Genomic DNA, 19381 nt, shown 5'->3' on the forward strand with positions numbered 1-19381 from the left:
CTGACCTGTTAGAGACAAGAGCGCATATTCTGCAGGCAGGGGCTGCAGTGTTTTCCTATATTACTATAGCCTGAGGTTCTGCCATGTTCTGGTAGCCTGTGGCAATGGCAGAATGGAGACAAAGAATGACAGCTCCTCTTTTGCGTACTTCCTGAGTCACACTACACAGGCTTTTCACAATCCAATTAATTGCCTGATGGCAAGCAGAGCAGGGATACAGTGGAACAGGGCACCTGCTGCCTCAACTTAAAGAGTATTTTAAGAACATTTGAAAATGAAACACTGATGATCACTTCCTTTGGTCTTATCCATTAATCACATCAAGGAATTGGGGAAGATGCTTTTCTGAACATAACAACAAGCCAGCACATATGTAGGAACTAAAATGAGAAGAAAATCAAACACATATAATAAGAAGATAAGCTAATATTATTGCAATCCTGTGTCCTGTGTCAATCCTGTGTCTGAGAGCCTTACCAGCCTAGAGACAAATAAACAGAACTGAAGAATAAAAGAAATAACATAGCAGGAAATGACTATTTCTTGAGTACCTCAGTAACACAAAGGCAACATGGGTTTGAATTCCAGATATGCAAACTGTCTGCTAGGAGCAATGAGAGCAAGAGAACAGGTCTGTGTCCATCCCCATATTGTGCTGAGCCTGGCATGAACTTATCACAGAGCACAGGTTCAGTGCTGGGTAACTGGCTCACCCAAGGCCTCTGAAAGCACAATTGTTCCCTCTAAAACTTTGTAACAGTTTGAGAGATATAGACCTCAAGTCACAGACTTAGGAAGAGGAAGGCAACTGACCAAAAAGAAATCAGTAAAAATAATCTGCTGAAATTAAGAGAGCTGCTACTATAGATAAAGACACACTGAGAAAAGAGGTTATTACTTACTTTCCTCTTTCCCTAGAAACAGTTTGTTTTGTACCTCTAATATTCCAGTGTTAGAGTAACCCCACCTTCAGTCCCACCTGAATACTATTAGGTCACTGCTAGAGACATAACCCACAGCTGCTGATGCCCATGTGCAGAATTGGTGCCCTCTCATCCCAACTTTTAAAAGGGCACCAAAAATCCTGGCAGTAAGGGGAAGGGTTAAGAGTTTGTTTTAGTGCCATAGGGTGCTCTTGTTAAGATTTGTAAGCTGTTTTTTTTGTTTTCATTGATAACTGGTGGTATCTAAAATTGCCCCATGTTGTTATGCAGAGAAAGCAGCAAGAGAAAGCAAATGTGTAACTAAGTACAAATATGATATAATTATATACTAACAACAATAATTTTGTAATAATGGGAACAGTAAATTAGGATTTTAAAATGTCTTCATGTTTAATAATCTCAAATGCTGTTAAATTACAGAGGTAAAACTATCATCAATATATATTTTATTTCCACAGTGTCTCTTTGTTCTTGTCATTGTTGGTTGGTTGATCACCTTGAACAGAGAGGGGTGGGGAGAAACACTTTTGAAGATTGGAATAGGTTCTAGTTTTGATTTACAGCACAGGTTTAATACCTCCTTGATGTGACCCCTACTGTCATAAACAGACAGACAAACATAAAAGTAGGTAAACAAACATCTGGGTTTTTTTATGACATTCACAGCTCTCCTCGAGTGTTGTTCCCAATACTTCAAGCACATATTCATGTTCCCAAGGAGGCTGAATGTAGTTTTCTTGTCCAGGTTACCATACAGTCAATTAAGCATTTTTTCCTTTGTGAAATGCTGCGAAAGGGTTTTCTGTGTGAAATGTGCCTCTGGAGCCCTAGTTCTCTCCTAGATGAGTACATGATGCTTTATCTGGAGCTCAGGTGCAGAGCAGAAACACAAGGGTGATGGCTGGCTGCCTGGCTGGCTTTTATCACAACAACAGGAACTACGTTTTTCCTACTGCAGTTTCCCTGGCCTAGACAAAAGCTCTGGAAAAGCCTCTTCTCACTTTTCCCTAGAGAAGGACCTTTAAAATTCACTGCACATAATGTGCTGCTGGCTATTGGCAGAAACCCTGGAAATTTCAGACAAATGAAGCTTGCACTGCCAGTTTAGGCTGCAATGACCACGACTGCAGGGGAATAGAGAGCAAAATAGTACATTGTGTAACATGGTTTCTGGGCAGTGGCATGGAGATCAGGATGGAAATCTTATTAAACATTCCTGGACAAACCAGAGTAATCAAGATTAGTGTTGGAGTCGTTACTAGGAGCTGCAGAATTGCTCATAATGCAGCATTGGCTGTGAGCAGCCAAGGTTAATAAGGAACATGACTTTAGTTCAGTACAGAACTTGCAGCAATTTGTACAGAGGATGAAAAAGAGAGGCATGTTATAACGGTTTTGCTGCCCAACCATGCATCACTTCAGGAGGCAGTAGCGTGAGGCCATCCTGTGAGTTACACTTCCACCCAACAGATCTCTCCAGAGCCTCCTGATTCACTAAGGCCATGCACATGTAACAAACCATTAAGCACTGCCTGTGCAGACATGATATACATCATAGCCAAGAACTTCAGCCCTGAAAGCACATACTTCTATATACCTGAGCTAAAGAAACAGCTGGTTGGATTTAGCATGCAATTGTGACCAAAAAAAGGAGCCTGTCATTCTTTCTGGGTGGAGGGTGGAAGTTCTGACTTGGCAGCAACTGTTGAGAACAGCATTTCTAAAACAGCAACCCTCTCTCAACATGGTGCCTGTTCATCTTTTGTCCTCCTTTGTGTAGCCAAGAGGAGTTGCAAGGGAGAGAGGGGCCCTGGATTTCCCCTTTGATTTTTTCCTACACCTCCTGTCTAGAATTCCTAGTGAGGTAATTGAGTAGAAAAGTTAGTGTACTTGTCCTCTCCTCCTCCATTGCTTTCTCATTAGCTGTCAGAATTAGCATAAATACATCTATAAATACATCCAAATTCTTGTCAGGATTCTTGTCAGGAGCCAGCCTGGAGAGGTCAGTGAGCCAATTGTGCCCATTTTTCATGCCACTGAAACAGTGCACACAATGGAAGGCACCATGGTGGCCCATGCATTGGAAGGGTTATCTGCACTTTCCAGATGTGGCCCTAAGTTTCCCCTCCACCTCCAAAAAGGGAGGAGAAGGGAACAGGTTGGCATTCTTTGGGTTCACCACTTATTTTTTACTTTTTTGGGTTGGCTCAAAAATAGGCCAGGGAAGGACAGCTATATTTTAGGTCTGTGAATGCAGGAGGAAAATCTGAAGGAAATACTGACTCTCCCAACAGATTTACTCTCCTTTTCATTCGGCTCAGAAGGGCCATTCCCCAAAATATAACCAGCAAATGTCAGCTAGGAGAGAGATTCCCCAGGGAATAGGGGGGGAAAAAGGAAACCAGGAATATTGCCTAAAATTAGGAGAACTGAGAGGGGTCTGTGCCAAAAAGCATGAATATGGTCAACAGTCATTTCTGCATCTACTTAGCAGCTGCCTTTAACCACTACAGCCCCATCCTCTTTTTGACCCCAAAGAAAAGCCACAGTAACACATTCATTTTCTAGGTTCTTTGTTATTATTTTCAAGAACAGGACAGTCATTTGAGCTCTTAAATTTGAGTACTGAAAATTGGTGGTTGTAGAATAGGAGCACCTTTCATTTGTCCTTCACATGAGTTAGAAACCTGATAATCACAAAAGGGGTGGGGCTAACTGGAGTTTGTTGCTGGTCTAAGAGATGAGAAGGTTGAGTTCTGGCTCTGGTTCCTTCACTGGGTATGGGCAGGAGATTTGTCATAGGGAAAGGGGAAACCCAGCCAAAATGGAGAAGAGGCTGCTGGGCTTACATGGGTGGGGTGAAGAGATAAAAAGATAAAACAGTTCCAGAGAAGGAACATCACAGTATGTGCACTCTGCCCATACGCATGCTCTCATGCCTGAGAGATTTAGCAGTTCTCTGTGGATTGAGGGTCATGGGGGCCCTGCGAGGAGCATCCAGTTTAGTCGTCACACTCCTCAGTTCTGTGTTAGGGTTCACAGTCATTTTGCCAAGCAACTGTAGTGGCAGCCCTTGGAAAAGGGGCTGAAGTAGAAAGTCTTCCCTCCCCTGTGTTGTCCACTGAAGAAGAGAGAAAACAATGTGTGCAAAAGAGTGTGAGAAATAAATAGGATGAGAGCATGGATGTTATTTGGGGGCAAGCTGGGCACAGTTTAGACCCGAGTATGTCTACAGCTTCGCGATGTGCCTGAGGCTGAAGGGGCTGCAGAGGTGGAGGGTGACTCCTCATCCGTTGTGTCTCCTTGCTCCTCCTTGTGGAGGCCGAGACTGATGTGGCTCTGCAGGGCTGCTGGGGTCAGCCATTCCTTGGGGAGGCAGCTCTGGAGGAAGGGGATGCATGAGCTGAAGTAGGCCAGGCGATTCACCCAGCGGGGTATCTCTCTCCCACATAATATCTGTAGAGCAAACCAAAAAGAAACATGGTTAATAGTATCAAAACACAAGCATAGAGGCCGTGTCATCCCCATCCTCACCACCATTATAGCACAGTGAATTTCCTGTTGCTCAGAAGACAAAGAAGCATCTTCTGCAGTCAGAAGCAGTGTAACTGTAAATGTCTACACAACTGCTTGACATGCACAGAGAGCCCTGCCAGCCATAGCCCTTGTCAGCATCACAGCAGAGACCAGGGAAAACAGTTCATGGCTCTCAATGCCTTTGGCGACCGTGTTCTCCCAGCAGTCCATGGGTGAAAGGACAGGCCTGCTGGTGCTTCTCAACCAAGACAATGGCATTCATTTTCCAAGTAGCTCAAAAAGTTTGGAAAAATATTTAAGCTGTGCCTGGACAGACCTTGAGCTGAGAAGAAGCTGAGTCTGACTAGGGGGATGGAGATGCCTGAGAAACTGTTCTTGCTGCTCCCTTTTCCTCCTTGGGCTAACACACTGGATCAGTCAAATTACAGTGTTTGGGGGACCTTTTCCTATCCTAGCACACCACCCTTTAATTTCTCCTCATATGGTATTTCCTAAATATGGGAGAAAAGCAACAAACAAAAAATACTAGGTTCTCACTAGGCCTGTTCCATCATAGATGCTCCTGACACTGATTTGGGTTACACTCTGCTAGCACAGATATTGTTTTCCAAGGTCATATCAAATTCAGCACAATGAAACAACTTTCTGCATGCAGCAGACCATTTCTTCTGTAGCACATGACCACACATACATACAGGTGCCAGATTTTAATAGCTGTATCTGGCTTAGACTACATAAAGATTGTTTCCCTTTACATTTTACCGTATCCTGTACCAGACACAGAAGAGGCATGTGGAACTGATCAGCAGGCATGCCTCGAGAGCCTGTCTTTAGTAAATAAATATACTGCCTGTGTGGCCCTACACCAGTCTACTAGAGCCCGAAGTTTGTGGCAGGTTCAGTAGCCATAATACCTGAATTCTCCTTCCCTTCCTTTGTTGTCTCTCATGGAGCAAGAAAGACAGAGAGGAAACTCCACACTTAATTTAATACTAATTGCTGCAAAAACTAAGAGGGTGATTGTCTGTAGTCCATTAAGGAGATTATTTGGTGAGAAGTAATCATATGGAGTTTAAAAAGGGCAAGTGCCAGATTCAGTGCCTGGGACAGGACAACCCCGATTGTGTGTATAGGCTGGGGAATGAGAGGCTGGAGAGCAGCACTGTGGAGGGAGACCTGGGGGTACTTGTCAGTGGGAAGTTGAATATGAATCAGCAGTGCCCTGGCAGCCAACAGGGTCAACCCTGTCCTGGGGGGCATCAGGCAAAGCATCACCAGCCGGTCGACGGAGGGGATTGTCCCACTCTGCTCTGCACCGGTGTGGCCTCACCTTGAATATTGTGTGCAGTTTTGGACACCACAATATGAAAAAGGCATTAAGCTATTAGACAGCATCCAAAGGAGGGCCATGAGGATGGTGAAGGGTTAGGAGGGAAAATCTTAAAAAAAGCAGCTGAGGTCCCTTGGTTTGTTCAGCCTGGAGGAGAGGAAACTGAAGGGAGACCTCATTGTGGTTTTCAGCATCCTCACAAGAGGAAGTGGAGGCGTAGGTACCAATCTCTTTACTCTTGTGACCAGTGACAGGACTAGAGGAAACAGCATGAAGATGAGTCAGGGGAGGTTTAGTTTGAATATCAGGAAAAGGTTTTTCACCCAGAGGGTGGTTGGGCACTGGAACAGGCTCCTTGGGGAAGTGGTCACAGCACCAAGTCTGCCTGAGTTCAAGGAGCATTTGGACAACGCTCTCAGGCTGATGGTGTGACTCTTGGGGTGTCCTGTGCAGGGCCTGGAATTGGACTCAAGGATCCTGATGGGTCCCTTCCAACTCTGCATATTCTGTGATTCTATTGATAAGGGAAATGTAGTGCTTAGAGTTTTCAAGAAATTTTCGGGGAGAACGACTGAAACATTTTCTAGGGATGGACTGTGCCAACTACAGTTGTCATGGCTGATGAGCAGCTGGTTCTTTATGTGTAAGGCCTGGGCAGAATGATCTAAGCCCCACTCCAATAGTTACCTTGAGCATAAGGGAATTGCTTGCTCCAACAGCATGGAGTTTCCAATGAGGTGTGGAGAAGACAGCAAACCTGTGACTTTGCTAATTTGACTACGGAGCTCACTTTATTTTGACATGCATTGTTTAAAAATCAATGTGTGAAATTGGAGACATTATCATTAGGAATCAGAGCATGAACAGAGCCATTTAGCTGCTAAAATTACTTGCAAGCATAGATTGTCCTTTACCTAATACACTCCAAGGACTTTTACTTCAGTTCTTACCAATGCTGCTTTCTACCTAACCTCAGATTATAACCTCATATTATAACCTCAGATTATAACCTCTACTTAAGACTCATTCATAGAAAATTGGCCGATCCATTTCATTTTCTCACGAGACATATCTGACCATTTTCACAAGAATACTGTTGAATTTTTAAAACTGGATTCAATGTGTTCTACTTGAACACTTTGGCCTACACTACAGTACTTTGACCCTGAGCCAAGGTCACAAATTTCAGTACAATTGCGCCTCTATATTTTGTAGCATTTCTCTTTCTTCCTATCCGGGAACTTAGGCAGCATATTGCCAGTGTAGAAAGAGACTCAGTTTAGGCTCCTTATGATGTATGCATGCATGTGAGTTTAGTTCTGAAGCAGTTTTAAGTTTTAATAAAGACTTTCTCACAGATATTAACAAAAGAACTAAACAAGGGTATGATTCTTCAGAAAATTAGCTGAAACAACAGAACAGCATAAGGTAAGATGCCTGGAAATAGAAATACTGTTTTTAAGAGTTGGCTCTATTTTCTAAGCAGATTCCCTAGCAACTGAAATAGCACTTCCCAATGCGGAAGCAAAGCTGAGATGTTCTCCTTTTGTTTATGGGAGCTTCTTCACCCAGAATGAATTAGTGAGGCAAGAAAGAGACAGAAAAAGAACGGAGATGTGTGGGCATCAGGCCATCAAGCAACAAAGGGCAATTTGTGGAGCTTAAGGATAATGATAAAGTCAAAGTGGTTTCCCTTTCCTCAGTCATGCTTGTGAAGTCACCTCTTGTCAGTGTAGCCTCATTACTATTCCACAGCAGAACACAATGTTCAATAGGAGCAAAAGGGCGATGGCAGGGAATGCCACCAACACTACAGTCTGCTTCTGTGTTTCTCACTCCTTGCCATAAAGCATATTGTGCTGGAGCATCCAGCAGTGCTTAGTTAATGGAGAAACATCAAATAAACCTGGCTGCCGTAGGATTAAGCCAATTGAGTTTAAATAAAACAGCACAAGCAAGATGAAGTGGATGTTTTCCAATTGCATATAAAGTTACAGAAAAATCTACCTACTGCAGATCAGTTCTCCACTGAAAACCACACACTGCAATGATAAACTCACAGAACCCTGTTACCTTCCTTTATTACCATCAACAGAACCCTTTTTCAGATGTTTTTAGCCTTTAAGATTTCACACGGGTTTTTTTCTTCCTTACCAAACAAGTGAGGTTTTCTTTTTTGAAGGGGGTAAACTTCTCTGTGATAGATGATGTGCTAACTCTGAGAGGAATTGTAAATAAATAATAAACTGTTACGGGTCAGAAATTGCTGGTCCTGACCACCATACAAATTGTCCTGCTACCTTTCCTTTAGGAAATTTAAGACACCTGTAGTGACCCTGAGCTTGACATTGGAAAAGAAAGTAGCTGAGCCTTTTGATATGTAGCTGACTAGAGAAGGGGCTAAGAAACATACAGTCCACAGAGGGGCTAAACCTATGTGAGATATAAGCTTACTTATCTGAGGCATAAAAGTGTTTGGGATGGGAAACCCCGTGGAGTACATGAGAGGCTGGACAAGTGGCAGCAATGCCTGGAACACATCAGCTCATGTAGGGCTTCCCTAAGCTTTGCAACCCCCCTGTGAACAGTGTGCAGCTCTCACCGCCTATCAAAGCCCCTTCTCATCCTTTTCTCACTCTCAGGTTCTGAAAGTGTGAGTTATTCTCAACCTTCAGAGGCACCCAGTCCCTATCACAGACTGAAATCCACCATGTGGGACAGCGAGCACAACTTCTGATTGCCCACCTACACCAGTCCTCACTTCAGGCAGAAACCTGGGAGGAGGCTGCACGTACTTGCAGCTTCCACTGAGCGGCACCTGGTGACAGAAAGACAAGTAAGTCTCCCACCGCTGCAGGTTCTTCTGGGGACTCAGTAAGAACTGGGAATGACTCGGCTGGCAGCTGCGGGAATAGCCGTTCAGACATGCGTGGCTGAAGCCAAATGGAGGGAGGGGAGAAATGGGACCTGACAGTTTTGGTGCTATTTCTAGGCAGCTGTCAAATCCACACCAGGATTTCAACTCATCAAGAAACAAGTAATTTGAGATACAAAATATACTTTAAGCATCTTAAGCTGTATCGTTTTGCACTAAAAGTCACTGTCTAAAATGTACAAATTGCCCTGTACCCCTCTTCCCTCTCCTAAGTGTCCTAAGAGTTAGGTCCCTGCTTGGCAAGCCTTAACATTTCCCTGTAAAGCTTTGCTGTGGGCAGGCAAACTACCTCACAGCTGGGAAACGTGGGTTGAAATGCCATCCAACAATGGAAGATGCTGAGTCTCCTGCCTTCTAGAAGACAATGGTATCAATGTGCTGCATTTTGAGAGAGCTTTGAGTCTATGGGCATATGCTAGATATTATCTCAGATAGTGTAACAGGCTGAGCCCCGATCAAAACAAAGAGAAGGGCTGATCAGGAGTAGATCCTAAGAGAGATCTTTCAAATGTAATAGGTTATGTGTTGTGCTGGATGATGCAATTGGGGTGATTCAGGTCATGCATAGAAGGCACCGAGGATTTTTTTTTAAGTGAGCCCTCCCAAAGGCACTGTGTAGTGCTCCAATCCATGAAAATCAAAATGAACAGAGGCAATATAACATTCCTCAAACAATACAAGCTAATTCCTTCAATTGTTGTCGTCAGACTGAGGCTTGGAGAGTTCAGCACTGAACACCTGCTGAACCACCCACTGATTTTCGACTTAGCAGCATTGCTAAAAATGAGGTGGCATCCATTTGAGATACTGTGCAATATTCCCCTTATTGCACAGTGTCTTAGAGAATGCAAAGGGCTTTTATTGGCATCCGAGAAGTCTAACACACACCCCAGAGCACTTTGAGAGAAAAGACTTTAGAGCCCAAGTGGAATCATTACATGATTGCATGATACATGATACATCATTACATGTTTGCATGAGCTGGCTCCTACAAGGCCTATGCAATATAGCATAGATGTTGCCTATCAGAATTTCAGAATAAGGCCATTAGATACAAACAAGCACATCTGCCCAGGCAAAGCCTGCAGGCTATGTTAGGGTAGCCAAAACGCCTACATGGAAACAGAATTGTGCCAATTTGATTAAACTAGTTCTTGGACACATCCAGAATAAACCACTAACTCAATGAACAGACATCTTTTTTGCCATCTTGCCACCTGGTGCCAGTGCTGGCAGAGCTAAGAGAATTTGGGTGCATCAACAGAGAACATACCTCTAGCTCTGCACTCCTGATCGGCTGCTGTACGTAGTGTGTATGCTGAAAATAAGATTTCTGAAGGAGAATGGACATACAGCCTTCACAAAACACCTGAAAGCACAGTTTCACCTTGTGGAGTTGGCATGCTAAGTTCAATTGCTCTAAACAGATTTATTGTATAGTTACTGTTTAAAAATGAGAATTTCTACTCTAGGGAATATAACTAGCCTGTGGGGATCAACAGAATAGATGAGGTGGCACTGGGCCATGAGGCTGCATGCAGACTATGTTCAGCAGAGCCAGGAATGGCCTCTGACTTAGACAGGAAGGGGTATAGCTGAGAAGCTGTAGTTGAGGATAAATGAGCTCAGTAATGAGGCTGTGTTCTGGGAGGTAGCAATGTGAGTCAAAGGTAGAAGTCAAAGGAATTTTAAATTATTTTAAGCAACTGTCTGAAATGCCCCCATTCTCCTGTGCAATCTTTTTTTGTTCCACAGCAGGCAGGGCACTGCAACTCCTATACGTCTTCCCCAGGGCTGTGGGTGTTGTAAAGCAGAGGTAGCATCTGCACCATCTGCCTGAGACTAGCCAGGAGTGAAGAAAAAAGGAAAACCTTGAAAAGAGGGACTAATACCTACAGTCTTGCTCCCCTTATGGTGCTAGCTGGAACATGTTAGTCACTTCTGTGGACCTTGGTAGAAGGATAGAGTTGCCTTTTTGCAGTCTGCAAGCAGAGACGATGGAGTAGGTAGCTCTGTGTCAAATGAGACATCTGGCTTAAAGCACCTCAGCACTCATAGCACTGTTTCAGCTTCACTGGCCAGGCTACCAGTGGAGAGACACAGTGGCTGCAAATGTGACATCTTGTTGAACCATATTTAGAGTTGAATTCTGAGTGGCATCACTGATTAGTCTTGTACCAACACTGAAGCATGGGAATACCCTCTTGAGCATGAAGGTCCTTGTAAAAAGCACTTACAAGTACAGCCAACAGCTGCAGGGTGATAAGACAGGCAGCAAGTGGCCTCATAACAGATGACCATTTGGGGAAAGCTGAGTATAATTAAGTCTGGGCTTGTTAATGGCGTTTAAAATAAAAATATCCCACCAAATGAATTAACAACTGCAATTCATTCCTATTATCATGATGTCATGAAGAGGAATTGCGTTCTCCTAGCAGCTGCTGTTTCAAGATCAGTGGCTGAGAACAGCTGTTGCCTAATGGGGTCATCCTTTCAAGTGTTATGGACATGCTGAACAGGACTAGGCCAATCCATATGCATAGAGGGATGGACATCAAGAACATCTATTTTTTCTGCACAGCTAACCAGAAAAGTCCTGTGTTTCAGTCTCAAGCCGTGTTTCCTAATATTAGGGAGAGGCAGGTTGCTGGAGATGGACGTACAATGAGAAGGGAGAATACAAGAACTCATACGAACAGGGAAAGACCTGCTGTCTGACAGTGTTGGCAGGACTTCGAAGCGAAAGGTACCAGTCTCAAAAGCCTATCGACACACTCAGACAGTTCATTTACGCTCCTGACACTTTTCATTTATCAACAGGCAGTGGTTTAAAGGACAGGGATTTTTCTTGCCATCTTCATTTTTAGAAATGAAGCATGTTTTTCAGGCATTTGCACACAGAGACTCAAAGGTTCTATGATGGTGTGACTAGAGATGAACTCCCCAGATAGTGTGAACTAACTTAGCTCCAAGGAATCATGCTTACTTATAACAGATAAGGAAACAGAGGTCTCAGGTTGCCAAGGCAGGTGCAAAAGGCAGAAAAATAAATTAGATGGATAAAAATACCCACATTTACACCAACTCCAGAGAGCTCACTTTTTTTTTTTTAATTTCTTCTTAAAATATCTTCAATTTTAATATTTTTTTGCTAGATAGACCACATTAAAGAGAAAACCTAAAGTGACTGCAGAGGTATATGTGGCAAAAGGACCCCTTTTCCAAAAAGTTGAAATGATGTGCTAAAAACTTGCCACTTAGGGAGTGTTGATTTCTGTTTCAAATTACTTCCCTCCTCATATTATTCCCATGCACAAGTAGAGAGTGAGAAAGAAGATGGACTGAGAGCTGAAAAGTACATATAAGAGTTATCCTAGTAATAATTTTTGTTGGCCTATGGACTCATTCATGATAGCAAGGCTAGAGAGATTAATGATGGGAAAAAATATGTTTTTATAGCAGCCTTCATTCTAAGAAATTCCCAAAGACTTCAAATATCTCATCTGATAGACAAACTACACCTGGAAATGTCATTTTCCACATTTTCCCATGAGACACCACATTGGAAATGTGATATAGCAGTTAATTAACTGCATGCAGTCAAAGTTGTGCATACATACAGGAAGAAACAAAAGGAAAAATCTGAAACCATGAGGATAAATTTATGGGTGCAGGGTGCATCTTTATAAATAAGCTTATTCTAAACATACATGGCAACTAAAAACCAGAAAACAAACATAGTCTGTTCCCCATAGAGCTAACAACGTTCAAAGGCTGCTGCAATGAAGCAAAGCTTTCCATCAGCTTCAGTGAGGACTGGCTCAGGCACCGGGAAATAAAGCTTTCCTAATGTTCTTTCTTGTCCTGTGGCTATTTGTTTGTTTGTTCGTTCACTTCCTTCTGTCCTTTATGTCTGTTGGGAGCATTTTTCTCCCCTGCCATTAACAGAATTGCACTTAGGTTTTTACTCAACAAAACACCTACCTCCTCTGCAACAGAGGCAGCTGAAAAGCAATTGCTGACTAAAGAAAACATGAGTATTACTTGTCTACTTAGGATTTGCTAAAGATTGGTTTATAAAAGCTTCTGCTGCTTTTGCCTGTGACTCAAATGCCACCTGAATCTCCCTTCTTTCATGTTTAAGCCTTTCTCTCTCATAGCTTTCAGGGTAAGGAGAGCTTCCTGGTTTTTAATAACTTTATGATGAAAACTCACATGTGCCTGGGGATGGACCTGAAAACCTTTAGTCTTGAATTATTAACTGATGATTAAAAACTGTCCTCATTTGGTCCTTGATTCAGCAAACCTTCCTTCTTTCAGAGAATTTGCTGAAAATTAAACTTCTCTGAGGAAAGTAGGATTCTGATGCGGGTTTGTTATATGTTGTCAGTTTTGCTGTGGCTGAAAAAAGACAGCTGATTATCCAGAAAGAAAACAATATGTACTGACCACCGTCTCCTGTCACTTCAGCACAGCTCCACACCCTCTACCAGTAAAATACAGTCCCTCTGTTCTACCAAAGCTCCAACCACCCTGACAAAGCACAGCTGAGACAGCCACACCATCAGGGAAGTATACACCAGACAGCTGTAAAGCCAATCACAAAGATATCTCCTGCTGCACTGCAGTCACAAGTGATATGTATTTCCTGCTATCAGACTGATATGCAATGACAATGCCTCTCTCTGCTACTATCAGTAGCGCAGATATTTACCAGTAACACAAAGGAAGGTCCATCCTAGATCCAGTGATCAAGCAAGCAAGCTTGATTGCACCAAGATCATCCCCTACCTCCCAAGGAGATTTGGATGTGTGGCTTCACCAAGCATTTCCATCCCATCTGGCATGCAGTGATGTAATAATATCACTGTGTTGTCATCAATATTGGGTATGCTAGATGCCTGCTGCAGTCCTCTGTAACCATCAGGTTGCAGGATCCACTGTGCGGACTCCATTTGTTAATCTTCAGGATATTTCCTATTGGAGAGACCATCTTTTAAGGCCAATTTGAGGTTACTGACTTCATGAGACTGGAAGCTATTTACCTCCCAGGTTGAGTATGAAGTGCTGCAGGTCTAAGACAGGCTGCAAAGCATTCAATTGTGACAGGGTTCATAATCCCTGCCCTCTAGTAGCCAGCCTCATCTAGGATGCTAAAGAATTTTCCAAGGCTGACCTAAGATACCTCAAATGCTTAGAAGACTCTCTTTTCCTCCTGTGTCAACAAAGAATGGGCCAAGCTCACTTTGTTAACCTCTAGGTGTATTTTTCAAGGCCACTTCAGCCCAAGAACAAGATCCCCAGTTCGCCAAAATAATATTCTCTCTCTAGAAACATCTGCAATTTCAACAAGTTCAAAATGAGTTTCTAAAACAAGAAGCACAAAAATTCTGATTCAGGCCTTTCTCTTCTGCTGAAATGTGTTATCTCCCTATTTATGTAAATAATTAAAGTAGGACAGTTCCCACAAGAAAGGCTGAGGGACTCTGCTTCAGAACATCTTGTGGCTGATATTCAGAACTTTTGCCGAAATATAAGAAAAAAAGTAAATAAATCTTTAATCCAATTTTCTCTCATGCACCTCAGCAAGCTTCTCTCTCTCAGTTACTTGTGAATGAGTATGTCTCATCAGCTAAAAGCCTTGTTTGAACCCACAGAGCATCCCAGCAAAAGTTTTATAAAACTATCAGATCCTTCTAAAAGGCTCCTCTTTTGATGACTTGCTTTGCTCCAAAAATCCCAGCTCAACTCTAATAATTAGTTCAGATTTTAGCCATTTACCCAGATGGCGTCTCTGACTCCTGTCCCCTGGGTCCAGTCATTTGGATCAAGAAATTATGAGAAATAAGGAAACAGATTCGTTAATATTTAAAGGAATAAAGGGGTGGAAAGGATCAGTGGGTACAAAAGGAAGCTGGATAATGAGATAGCAATCTGTTTTCCTGAAGAGTTTTTAATTCCTCAAATCCAAATGACCTTAAATAGCCTTATGAAGAATGATGAAATGTGGACACTAACTTTACAGTTAGGCCTGATTTTTTTTAAGAGATTTCTCTGGGTATAAGAGAAAGATGAGATAATTTTGGAAGCAAATAGGGATTTTTAACTGTGCTTCGTCACCCCTCAGTGATGTGGTGAGATTCTGCTGTCACTGACTCTGAGGAAATTCCTACCAGATCACTTGGGTGTTTCTCAGGGTATACAGAGGAGTTTGATCTTTTCCAGTACTTAAGATAAATTACTCATAAAAATCAAAAGCATATCATTCCTCTTTCAAGAAGATGGAGGAAAGACATGATATAAGAATAAAACCTTCTGCCACTGCTGTTCTCAGGTAAAGTTCCAACATCAGCAGTTTGTTAGGTGAATGAAACCACTGCCTCACAATTAATTTCCTAATTATGATAAGCATCAACTTCATATCTTAGCAAAAGAGCCCATAAGACCCACTGACTTTATTGCTATTCCACCATTAGTAAGGCTGTTGGGGACTAAAAGGGGCTCTTCCCTGGTGCTCAGAAGCCACACTTCTTTGATAATTATGCACCATATGTCCTATAGCAAGGTGCTGAAGAGTTTCCTTAAATAGGGATAATTCCAGTTGCTTGGCAGTAATCACATTAATGGAAGGAGAAGGACTAGTTTCCTTAAGTCATTCCACTTATCTTCCAGTTATGGTGCTGATTCAAAGGTGGTTTTCTCCTTTCCCTTGGTGGTATGTCCTTTTCTGAGATGTGCTGTAGCAACTGTCATCACTCTGGTAAGAACAAAGCTCCATGGCTTACTTAGGAAACTTCAGAAGCATAGAAAATTGCTGGTGGGAAGTGAAATGAGTTGTCTTCTGTTTGTGAATGGGCTAAGCAGCAAAACCTTTTTTAAAGTCTAAGATTCAGTGACATGGTGTGATCCTTACACTCAACACTGAGGAAAATTGCCAAGCTGGAGAACTTCACAGCAGAAAACCTTCATCCTCCCTCTGATCCTCTAGTTACTGCTACCTCCTCTAAAGAACCTGTCCTCAGGCACTGTACACTCACCATATGCCCACACATCAGCAGGGCTCAGATCTTGATATCATATGCCCGTATTTGAACCCTGTCAATCAACCTTTCACCTTTATGTGTGTTCAGAAGTACAAGCTGGCCCAAGTATGCTTGTGCCTCACCTAATATCTGCTTTCCACGAGTCCGAGTAGACTTGCAGGGAAATCTTGCACTGAAAAACACCTGACAGCAATTTCACAATTCCCTCTGTCTGTGTACTCCTACCTTACAGTTTTCGTGACATAGTATATAACTGCAAATCTTTCTTGGCACCTCACGTCATACTTCCTTGTGGCCACTGCTGCAGTGACAAGTGCTTCTGCAAAGCAGTGGCAAGACTGGGACCTCAGACCTGCAGGTCCTTGCAAGGGAACTTAAAGTCCAGGAATTTCTTTGAGTTTGGCTTTTTCCTGAAACCACAAATGTATTCCTCTTCCTTTATGTCTGCTTTACAGCAGTTTGTAACTTCTGTTCTTTTGCTATCTCACGTCTCCATGTTCTGAAAGAATCAGGAAACTCAACAATTCATATTATGGAAAGAACTAATTGTTTTACCCTTTCTTTTTGTTTTAAAATGCTTTTTTAATGTTCAAAAGCCAATGTTTTTTTCCATCTGGCAGAGTTTAAATACCCTTTTTCATCAGCCAGGACAACTCATAAAGAACATAAATATTTTGCAATTCCTTGAAGGGCCTTTTGAACATATTGCTGTAAGTATACATGGGGGATTGTTTGGAACAAAGTAACTTAAAAACAGATGATCAAACAGAAGGGCTTTATACAATATTGACATAGTCCTAACTGAATTCCCCATACGTGCATAACTTCATCAGAATGAAAACCCCCTGGAGTACTGAAACACAGAAAGGAACATAAGCTCAGAATAGGATGGGAAGTTTGGGATCTGCTGCTCATGGCTTGACTGATTTTTCTTTGCATAAATTGCAAGCCTAAGTCCTCCATAAGGATTGCCCATACTCTTGGACGGTTTCTTTAGAGAGTATGGTATGGATACTACTTGATTTTCAGAACTGTCAACATAAGCAACATGAAAGGAGTAAACTTCTTGTAGGCAAATTGCTAACCACAGTTTGATGAACCTCTTCATTTTAACCCACAAACAATTTGCTTAAGTGATTTATAAATACAGGTATGACACCATGTTGCAGGAGTCAGAGTGCTGATTTAAATCAAGCTCCTCTCGCTTTCCTACACGGACATAAATGGTGAGGGTAAAGGGAGACTGCAAAGGGGTATTAAGTGGTGTGTGTACCAGTGACCTTAAGTTAAAGCTGGGCAAATGCACAGGGAGTGCATCTGATTTCTTTCTCATTTTCTCATGATTATCCACTAGGAAATTCTGCCCTACTTTACATCAGAACGTCCTTCAAAACTAATTAAGATGGTGTGCAGCACTTATTAGGCAGACACTTATGCTTTCTGGTAGTTCTTGACTTCTTAAAAAAACCCAAAGTTCCTGATGAAGAAGAATCCACAGGAAGAGACTCCTGATCATGCAACATGTTCACTGAATCACTTACTGATAAGACTGCCATGAAATGGCACTGGGGAAGATTGAAGTCTGAACTCCTGCAGCTGAAACTTGGGCATTCTATGTTTTCTTTCCAGAGGAGCTGCTTTGTGAGGAGACCCAGCCATGCTTCTTTGATCCAGTCACTGCTCATTAAAAGTCTGTAGGGAACTGGCAAAGGAGGGAGAGAACTAAGTCTTGAGCAAGGTGAATATGCTTGGCAGTCTGCAGTAGGGAGTAGGGAAAATTCAGAGCTAAGTGGCAATTAGAGAGTAACAAAGCCCTTTGCAGCCTACAAGTGAATGTGGGCAGGAAGATCAGAAGACTCAGATGAGATGCATGGCATTGCGGGGAGAGGCTAAATGCCACAGCAGCACACAATGAGGCTGCACTGCAAAGTGAGTTTTTCCAGAGGTAGATAGTAGGTCAAAGGCATGTCCAGTGGTTAAGCAGAGCTTATCTGCCTGTGCTGAACTTCCTATAGTCTAGGGATTTTTCAAGATGCATGGCCAAATGGCAGAGTCGTGATCATAGGTCCAGACATGCCCCTAACCATTAGCAGTCAGCCTGCATGTAACTGTTGAAGACTACAAATACCAGTTCTCATGGTAGAACCCAAGGCATCATTGTATTAAATGGGAATTCGGCAGAAAAATCTTTCTTTAACAAATGTAGACAGAAGATTTCTGAATGGATGTTTTATTTACTGAGAGAACACTGGTAAAGGAAAAGAAAACAAATATCTGAAAATAAAGCCCAGCTCCTGTAATTTAGCAGTCCTTCCAAGAATGAGGAACCTGTCCTACAGGTCGTGGCAATTGGACATGTGACCGTTGTCTCACAGTGTGATCCTGAGGAAGCCAATATGGGAAGTAGAGCCAACCTTACACCTCCTTTCCCTTCCCTCTTCAGAATTGTGACCTCAGCCAGCAGCACACATGGCTACATTTGCCCTCAGTCTGCATGACCAGATGGTATTATTCTCCCAGGCCATGGCCCTTCCACCAGGGCAACATCTGTCTGGACGCTAATTAGCAAGCCCAAAGTCAGATAAGGAAATTAGGGTTACCAAACACAGCTACCTATCACAGGCCTACAACCAAATCTCAAGGCTTGTTAGATGCATTTGCATAAACATGCATTAACTCATACATCACCACTTGGCTATAAAGCTCTATCTCTGGTTTTCCATGCTGAAAAGAATGCTAAAAACCATAAACCAGATAATTAACATTGGCAGATGAAAGAGCTGTCACTGAAAGATTTCAGGGCCCTTTTTGAAGGAAGGAAATTATCCAGTATACAAGGGGGAGATACTTGGGCACAGAGCAGGGAAGTGATCTGCCTGGCTTTAGCCACAAGGCTCAGAACAACCATCTCCTTGATTGTCTGCAACTGCTTATGCCCATGAGCAGAAAAGCCTAAAAGGCTGTTTGGAAGCACAGCTGGTCATTCTCTCTTTCAAACTAAAAAGTATCCTCCACCCTGACCCCTCTCTGGGGTGAAAGGGCATTGCAGTACAGATAGCATCACCTTCCATTGGGGCTACAGCAATAGAGACCAAGAATTTACACTTACTTAAAAATCCTTGCCTGCTTTTATTTGTGGCTGGAATTAAATCCCAGTTCTAATGCATAATTTCATTCTGTTGAGTAAAATTTCTACATATTTTCTTTTAATTCTTTGGATACTTTTTCAAGTTTACTGTCTTTAACTGCCACATAACATGACTATGCATAAATAGATGCTGCTTCTTCTTCTTCTTCTTCTTCTTCTTCTTCTTCTTCTTCTTCTTCTTATTCTTATTCTTATTCTTCTTATTCTTATTATTATTATTATTATTATTATTATTATTATTATTGCTCCTTCACAGGTGAAGGGCCTGAAGAGCAAAACAAACACTAAAGAGACTCATCTTGGAATTGATTTTAGGGCATAAGTACAATTTCTGTTTTCTGCCCTCTATGGTGACACATATCTACACAGGTTTGTGAGCCAAACATCATCTGGAGAGCATGTTCTGTGCACTGTGAGGCATCTTATAGCTCTACATGGAATAGA

The 19381-nt window shown here is 42.4% G+C and overlaps 1 protein-coding gene across 1 annotated transcript in view; it reads right to left on the reverse strand.

Moving 5' to 3' along the window:
- Positions 1 to 1309: 1309 nt before the first annotated feature.
- The window catches only part of LOC114003037 (deubiquitinase DESI2-like), a 56701-nt gene continuing 38629 nt past the window's right edge, over positions 1310 to 19381 (reverse strand). Inside the window, exon 5 of the mRNA XM_027749561.2 lies at positions 1310 to 4400. Within this exon, the coding sequence (XP_027605362.1) occupies positions 4158 to 4400 (243 nt within the window). The 3' untranslated portion in view covers positions 1310 to 4157. The remainder of the gene's footprint in view (positions 4401 to 19381) is intronic.

This window comes from Pipra filicauda, unplaced genomic scaffold, assembly GCF_003945595.2.
Source record: "Pipra filicauda isolate LSUMZ 115617 unplaced genomic scaffold, ASM394559v2 scaffold6_size6359152_pilon, whole genome shotgun sequence".
In the NCBI taxonomy this organism is placed as follows: domain Eukaryota; kingdom Metazoa; phylum Chordata; class Aves; order Passeriformes; family Pipridae; genus Pipra; species Pipra filicauda.